The 8,483-nt window shown below is 42.2% G+C and overlaps 1 protein-coding gene across 1 annotated transcript; it reads left to right on the plus strand.

Annotated features, from left to right (window-relative positions):
• The first annotated feature begins 885 nt into the window (after positions 1-885).
• On the plus strand, positions 886-5,546 carry LOC142931803 (multiple inositol polyphosphate phosphatase 1-like). The gene is made up of 5 exons (XM_076075904.1): positions 886-1,517; positions 1,594-1,788; positions 3,383-3,480; positions 4,003-4,133; positions 4,951-5,546. The coding sequence occupies exons 1-5, from the start codon at positions 929-931 to the stop codon at positions 5,327-5,329; spliced, it is 1,392 nt and encodes a 463-aa protein (XP_075932019.1). The 5' UTR covers positions 886-928; the 3' UTR covers positions 5,330-5,546.
• The last annotated feature ends 2,937 nt before the right edge of the window (positions 5,547-8,483 follow it).

Raw genomic sequence — 8,483 nt, forward strand, 5'->3', positions numbered from 1 at the left:
AGGATGTGAGTGCTTCTTCCACCATTGAAAGCAATGACAAGAATGCCATGAATCCCACAATGCATTTCAACTCCAGGGCATGTACTTTGATCATAAAAAGTGGTTTCTTTAAACATGACACACTGCTGTACAAGAGTACACGATAGAATTCATAGAGAAATATAGTCATTGTTGGCTACAGGGTTAATCACATACTGTATCTCTGACGATCTTTTATACAAGTTTTTTTTTTTTAAGTTGTAGAGACCCATTTAGAACTAAGATGTACAAAAGCAACAGTGGTGAAATCTATTCAAGTACTGTAAGTACACTTTTGAGGTACTTGTACTTAACTCGAGAATTTCCATTTTCTTCCACTTAATACTTCTACTCCACTAAAATTCAGAAGGAGATACTGTACTTTTTACCACACTACATTTGTTTGACCCCTTACATTGCAGATTAAGATTAGTATAACTAAATATAATCATCAAATTGTTGTATTATTATGGACAAAGATAAGACCTTATTGATGAATACCTTGGTGAAATTCAAGCTAAAACCAACTTTTGTACATATGAATGCATCAATAATTACAATTAATAACTTAATAATATAATATATTATTCTGAAATGGGCCATGCTGCATAATGAGCAGGCTCCTTGTATAGTTAATGCGGGACTTTTACTACTAACCAGCACACTGTGTTATTACTGCGTGGACACCACTGAGTAAAGTACAAGCTGTCATGTGATTGAAAGTGAGCAATGTCCATTATGAGGCAAGCTGCGGTCCATTATGTAAACTTTGTTTTTGTTTCAGGACAGGCTCTGTGTAACGGATTGGTTGGACAGTCCCACGTGGTCCACGTCACTCGGTTTTGTGTCTGGTACGTGGGGGGGGGGGGGCACCCCACCCGTCAATACAAACAAGCTGCTCGCCTGCACCATGCCGATCACATTTTGGAAAATCCTTTTTCTTCATTTGACCATCATAACTGGCTTTTGCTGCTGTTTTCGTATCAAAGTGAATCCTGAGGATAATCCAAACATACCAGCGATCGCAAAATACTTCAGCACGAAAGGGAGGTACGAGGAAGTGAACCCGTACCTCATAGAGGACATACTCGCTGTAAACAGGTCCATCCTGCAGCCTCCGTCCGCGCAATGTCGCGAAATTCACCTGACCGCCATCATAAGACACGGCACGAGGTACCCGACGAGCAAGAACGTCAAGAAGATGCAGAAGCTCTACGACATCGTCCTACACAACGCCTCGGGTAAAGCCAGCTGGCTGCGTGAAATCCGGACCCAGTGGACGATGTGGTACACGGAGGACATGGACGGCCGCCTCGTCCAGAAAGGTGTGAACGACCACAAGCATCTGGCCGTCAGGCTGTCGAAGCTGTTCCCCTCACTGATTTCAGAGGAGAAGCTCAGAGGTGGATTCATCAAGTTCATAACCAGCTCAAAGCACAGGTGTGTCAATAGCACACTGTCCTTCAAGGCAGGACTGACAGAGCTGTGGGCTATTACAGGTAAAACCACCTGAAATATACGATGATCTACAACTTAGATACATTCTCATTAACCTGTCACCTTCTCTCTACCCAGATAAGGAGTTTGACCATGCAGTGAACGATGCTCTCATGAGGTTTTTTGACCAGTGCGCCAGGTTTGTGCAGGAAGTTGATAAGAACCCCTCAGCTCTGTCAGAGGTGGACCAGTTCAGGCAGGGACCAGAGATGAGGAGGGTCACGGAGAAGATCGCAGACCGGCTCAGGGTCCCCTACAATGACATCACAGACGGTCAGTGCTGGAGGAAGTACTCGGATCCTTTATTTCATAATAATTGATTTATAACCACATTATAAAAAAATATTCCTTTACAAGTAAAATCCCTATATTTAGAAAAGTAACTACAGTTAAAGTACATAAGTATGTTCCACCAAGTGTATGAACTTAAAGTATCCAAACTAAAAGGTGGTCTGTATGTCAACTAGTTTGTGGTAATTTGATGAAACACATCTTTATTTAGGAAGGTGCACCATGTGAGCACAAGACAAAGTCAAATAACAAAGACATTAGAACTTGATTGAGACACAAGGCCACAATATTAAAACAAATGCAATTTCCCAAACAAATGTACAAGTAATCAAATGAACAAATAAACACAGTGAAGTTTGGACTCTTGGTGGCCTCAGAGCAGTTGCCTGCTTTGCCTCGTTAGTAATCCAGCTATGATGCCTTATTAATTATGATATATTTTATTGGACGTGTGAATGTGTGAATAGCATTGACTGTTTACGATTCACTGTAATTGATTGATCTTCAAAGTAACTTCAGCTGTCAAATATGTAGTAGTGGACTAGAAGTGGGAAGTAGCATACAATGTAAATACCTATGTAAAGTATATGTATATCAAACCTTTACTCGAGTACATAGCATCAAGTAAATATACATAGTTATATTCCACCATTGGGAATGGTCAGATTTGTGACTATCTTTTCTAATACTTTGCTATCGAGTGCACTGTGTGCTAAGTACTCCGATTCATTTACCATTATTTAGGTCCAAAGTTTCTTAAGAATATGGATCCCAGGTCTGTTACTTGCAGGTAACCAAAAGAAAAGAGCTACTCCTGATTGGCAATAGTTGTTTCTGAAGGAATTTGTCTTATTTCTCACTGTAAATGTGTGTTTTTATTTTGCACTCCTGTATAATCCTAATAGTTCCTTAAGAGATTTTCTGGGGGAAAAACTGTAATTTAGTACTGACTATGTAGGGGAAATAGAGACTACGATATTGAGTATTTATTATACACAGTTGCTGAGTATTTTCCTTCAAATTTGTCCCATTTCAATCCATTAATTATTAATTTATTATGAAAAACTTTATTTTCTATAAGTGAAAAAAAAAAACGGTAGGCTTGCCTGTCAACATAGTTCACATTTTTTGGATCTGGTCTGCTGTGCAATGACAAAAAAAAAAACGATCAAAGTGATTGAAAATAATTCATTGAAAGTGTCGCAATTGAAGACGCTCTCCATTTTCCCAATCATTACCTTCTCAAATGCATCTGCTGCCATTGAACACAACAATTAGCAGTCGCTAAAGCATGAGATATGAGGGAGACGGTGTGTGCTGGACATCCCATTCATATTTCACAGAGGGTATATGTACAGTAGATGGAGCTGTTTTCTAATTTGAAAGTAGACTGAGCTGGTAGCCAATATTGACTCTTCATTTGTGGCTTTGAAGAAGTGCCATAAGAATCAAAGACGTGTTCCGGATAAATGAGGTCACGCGCCAGTGCTTCTGATTGTGTGTGCTTTAATGATTGCCTAGCCCGTCTGATTTCACTACTTCTCTACGTTTTAATATTGCAACCCTTCTCCTGCAGATATGGCCGAAGCTGCATTTTATTTGTGTGCTTATGAGTTTGCCATCAGGACTGTGAACTCCCCATGGTGTCGGCTGTTTGATGAAGTTGACGCACAGGTGAGGCCCTGTTTGTGGATCATTGAATGTGCCAACCTCGCAGCTCAGATTCCTTCATAAAAGTTAGAGATGATGTGCTTGTTCAACTTAAGTTACTCTTTGTCCTTTATCCCAATGGATTAGACTGTGTGAAGTGTATTAATATACAGGCCCTCTAGTCATGTTAGACGTAGCACCATCAGTCTTAAACCCTCCCGTCATGCGGGAAACAATGTTATCAAATATCTTTAATGCTGTATCTATTTCTTTGAACCCAGATTTAAAAGCCTTCTACAAATTAACTAGACATCCCATGTAACATCTGTTGCATTACGTCTTCCTACTTTTAATCTGTCTGTAAAGGAAGGAAACATTTGGAAGGCCAAGTCATATTAAGACGACTGCCTTACCTAGTAGGTGATGGTTTCTCTGCTGTGTTCCTTCATTGAGAAACCTTGGCAGTATTCATGTCACAAAGACAGATCCCTGTGTTTTTTTAGTCTTCTCTAAAACCCCATATCTTTGTACTATCTGGCTCAACAGGTGTTGGAGTATGCAAACGACCTTAAGCAATTCTGGAAAAGAGCTTATGGTTACGATATCAACCGCAAGTCGAGCTGCATTCTCTTCCACGATGCGTTTAGTCGACTCGACAGAGCAGCCGACGAGAACAAGTGAGTAAACCTTGTCCTTCAAGTTGTAAGATTGTAGGATGCTGTTACTCTGTAATGTTGTTATCGTCAACAAATCCAATGAAAAAGACAAATGAAACAATCCATCTCTCAATTCTCACCTTGCCTTTAGCTCTCGGCCCCAAGACCATTCTTTACTACTCGAAGGCGTTTGATGGGGTTTATTTTCAGCTGTAAATGAATACAAATGTGTTGCTCTGGTCTTTATGAACGACTGCTCTAGTGAGTATTAACAGTAATAGGACGGTGTATACGAGACTGACTCAACATAAACTATAGTACCCATGTTCATTGTAATGAAGGATGATGTCAGCCTGTGCAACTGTGTGGCTCAATGATGATTTTGTACAGCAATGGAAGTCTATGGTATATAAGCTGTATCAAGGATTGGATACGCAGACAATGCTTGTTCATGGGATTTGTTGAAGATAATAAAAATATAGAACATCACAAGCCGTATCCTTTAAATCACTGCATGGTAAGACACTCTGTAATAGAGAAAGACGCTGCATGTGCTAAATCCACTAACATAAAAACAATCAACATCTTTGTAGCTGTATTTTGTAAGTAATGTATCTGTCTCTGTTTCTAGCTTCTCTAAGTTCAAGGTGAATTTACTGTCATTGTAAAAAGCAACACTATTATTTATTGTGTAATGTGGAGGAGTCTCAGAGTTGTTCCGATACAGTCTTTTTTCCTTACCGACACAGATTTCTCTTCAACATCTCTTTAATTACACTTTTTACAGAGCTTATTGTGTGTTAGACCTGAAACTGATGTTGTATATCTTGTACGTCAGGTCAGGGCAACAGGTGACTGAGGCTGTGACGGTCCAGGTCGGCCATGCAGAGACCCTCCTGCCCTTGCTTACCCTCCTGGGCTTCTTCAAGGACAGCGAGGCCCTGACTTCCACCAACTTCGCCACACAGGCCCAGCGCTCCTTCCGCACCAGCCACATGTTGCCCTATGCGGCTAACTTAGTCCTGGTGCTATACGACTGCGGAGGAGGCGACCTGAGACTGCAACCGCTGCTCAACGAGAAGCCCGTGACCTTCCCCGGTTTGACTAACCAGCAGGCCTCCATGCCGAGCTACCAAGACGTCAGAAATCACTACAGGGAGCTGCTCCAAGGCTGTGACTTTGAGACTGAGTGTCAGCTGTTCAAGAGTCCAGCTTAAGTCCAAGCACACAGGGTAGATCCTGGAAAAGAGGCCTTGCAGTGGCTTTATTGTGTTTTATTTGTCTTCCGGCTGAGAAAAGGTGTCTCTGAAACTGATCCCAGCCTAGCAATTTCATTTCAAGTTCACATGTACTATTGCAGTATTACTTCACATATATTGCTTATTGTTTGCAATGTTTCATTCCACGAATTAAAGAATATATTTTTGCAGTGTACACATTTGATATTGCTTCGAGATTGTGTGGTCAGTATGTATGACGAGATAATCGGTGCTGTTGAAAGAACAAGGTCCTTCAAGTGTACAAAATACCAGTGATGGAAAAAAATACTACTCACATCTTTAGAAGTAGAAGTATCAATGCCACAGAGGAGAGTTACATTACACTACAGGTAAAAGTCCTGCATTCAAAACTTTAAAAGTATTGTACGTTTTTTATATCTGTTGGGATCTGACTATATGGCTTCGACATGTGCTGTGGAACAAAGAGAGTCAGGCCTTCCCTTTTGCAAGCAAAGGTTTCATCATGATTGTAGTTTGAGCACCAAACCCCCCAGCTCTGAAGAAATTCATATTAGGGTGTGAGTTTCCTGAAAGCAGCGCTGCAATCTAATTGGCCGAGGGCCAAGACACCCCCAGGACCCCTGTGGTTCAGCCACCCTTTCTACAAAACTACCTGCAACCCCCACCTCAATGCTTTTTCCATCGATCCCTCCGGGGTAGCAGGAGGCACACATGCAACGTTGTTCTTCTTTTAATCAAAACCTAGGTCTAACAGTTTTATATTCGCTGGCCGAATTCACCAAACTGTCTATTTTATCTTTGTTCGTATCCACGAAGCGAACCCCTTTTTAGTCCTGCAGAAGTGAAGAAGCAAGACTTCTTCAGAGAGAGAGAGAGAGAGAGAGAGAACTTCCACTCTCCACCAAGCGCCTCGTTTTGTGAACAAAACGTCCCGTGTAGTCCATGCATGCACCTGAAACGCAGCCCCTCCCCCACACGTCGAAAGGGTAGTCGTCCTCACCGCTATGTCGTCTTAAACGACTATGCTAATTCAGACCACTCTGATGATCCAGGCCCTCTCCGCGCGCAGGGTCTGCCTATCCATCAGCTTGAGTCTCTTGCCAACGACATAGAACGCTTTGATCCAGAAAATCATGAGTCATGGCATCAGAAGACATTTCACCCTAAAAAGAGAATTAGGTTCAAACGAAATCTTAAGTCCCAAACCCACTCCAGAAGAGCAAGTTTAGACCCAGAGATCAAGAGTCTTATACACCAACATGCGACGGAGGCGGTAAAGAGCTTTACCACACTCCGGACACCGGTGGACGACCTGAAGCCACTAAACCTTGCCAGCCGTGGGCCAGTTCCAGACGGACAAGTCGCCATCACCCAGGAACATAGACAACCGATGCCAATGCCCCTCCCAGAACCTGCTCCTGACTCTAGTCCACCCAGTCCGCCTGCATGCTTACAACTGCCAAAATCTGCCATCCAAAACCATGTCCCAAACCAGAAGTCTTCCCTCTGTTCGCTGAAAAGCGCTCAGAACAAAGACGCACGACACTCTGACCTCTCCCTTGCAGTCAACCAGCCTGCAACGGAACAGGGGACACCCTTGGTACCCCAGAACAATTGGCCCCCAATTTCACAACCTTGCGCGGTGAATAATAGTAGTGCAGATTTGACCGACCAGCAAGCACGAGATCCAGCCCTTCCAACCATCCGACAGCCGAAGTTGAAACCCACGCGAAAAGGGCCCCGACAACTACCGCTGCTCGAGTCGGAAGAGCCGCGAGCTCGCCATTATGTACAACCAAACTGTAAAATGAAAAAGGTACACACCTCTAGGGTATACAGGAACCGGTCCGTTGTTCCAGCCCAGCAGACCCAGGGGGGTGATAGTTAAATCCAAATCTAGAGTTCTTTTCAACAGTCTGTTGATTTTAGATAGCCTGCTCATAAATGTATAGTTGTTGTTAGTTTAGATATTAGTTGACTAGATCATTAGTATTAGAACGTAATAAACTCTGTTATATTTTAAAGAGCAGCTGTCTGTGATTACTTTGTGCATGTGTATTGTGATGATAGCTGTATATGTGGTCTGTGCTCGAACTTAAACCTTCACTTTCACTCTGAATGTGTAATAGTACTCAGACTGTTGACATTGTGAGTGAACACTAATTATGAGACTTAGTTTATCGTTTGGTTATTGGTCCCTGTTCGCAGGGTGGTGCCCCGTTATTATTAATAATCATTAATAATTGTTACTGACATTAATAATTCTATTGATGTCAAGAATTTAGTTTCTTAGATGCTGATAACCCAAACACGCTCCTTCACGTTCCCAACATATTGCTGATAACCCGTGTGAGGCTATGTTATTCCCAACATATCCTGTCAGGTGGAGGTGAATTCGTAAAGATTCATCACCATGTATAGTTTTGCTCATATGTTACATTAATAATATGACTCCGCAAAGTATCTATAAGTAATTAAAACTGTCAAAATAAATGTAGTGGAGTGAAAAGTACATTTGCCTCCAAACTGTAGTATGCTACGTTAACAAGGTATAATACTCAAGCAAAGTAGCCTACAGGACACGTTACGTCAAAACAAAGCGCAGAACCATATTGCCTCACTTAACGATGAATTGGTTAACTATTAAGACATCATTTCGTGTGAACTTTGTCGCTTCGGCTGAATGACGTTACTGGACCTACTCTTAATGTCACGTTGCCCCCGATAGAGTTGATATAAGTTAATGTTCGCCAGCTATATTACAACTAGTTTAACCAAGTAACGTCAGCTAACGTTTCTGCTCTCTTAACGGTTCCGCTTCAATAAAACCGGAGAGATTTGCTTTTGTAACCGGAGCTGAGTGCGACTCTGTAGCTGAAAATTGTTTCAGCTACAGAGTCGCCTAATGTACTCGCTGCTTGGAGAGATACGTGTTTGTGTCATTTCACATAGCAGCTTAACTAATAGTGTCAGAGAGTAGCGGTAATGTGTCCAACCCGAATGACCCAACCTCTGTGCCACTTCTGCCGGGGTTTGAGGCTCGGCCCCGTCATGTCGTTTTGCTCGAGTATTGGTCGGTCCACAGCAAATTATGCAGATTTCTTTTTGTCGGCATCGGAGGAGGAGGGCT

This window comes from Anarhichas minor, unplaced genomic scaffold (assembly GCF_050575085.1).
Source record: "Anarhichas minor isolate MPS153535 unplaced genomic scaffold, ASM5057508v1 ptg000054l, whole genome shotgun sequence".
NCBI lineage: Eukaryota > Metazoa > Chordata > Actinopteri > Perciformes > Anarhichadidae > Anarhichas > Anarhichas minor.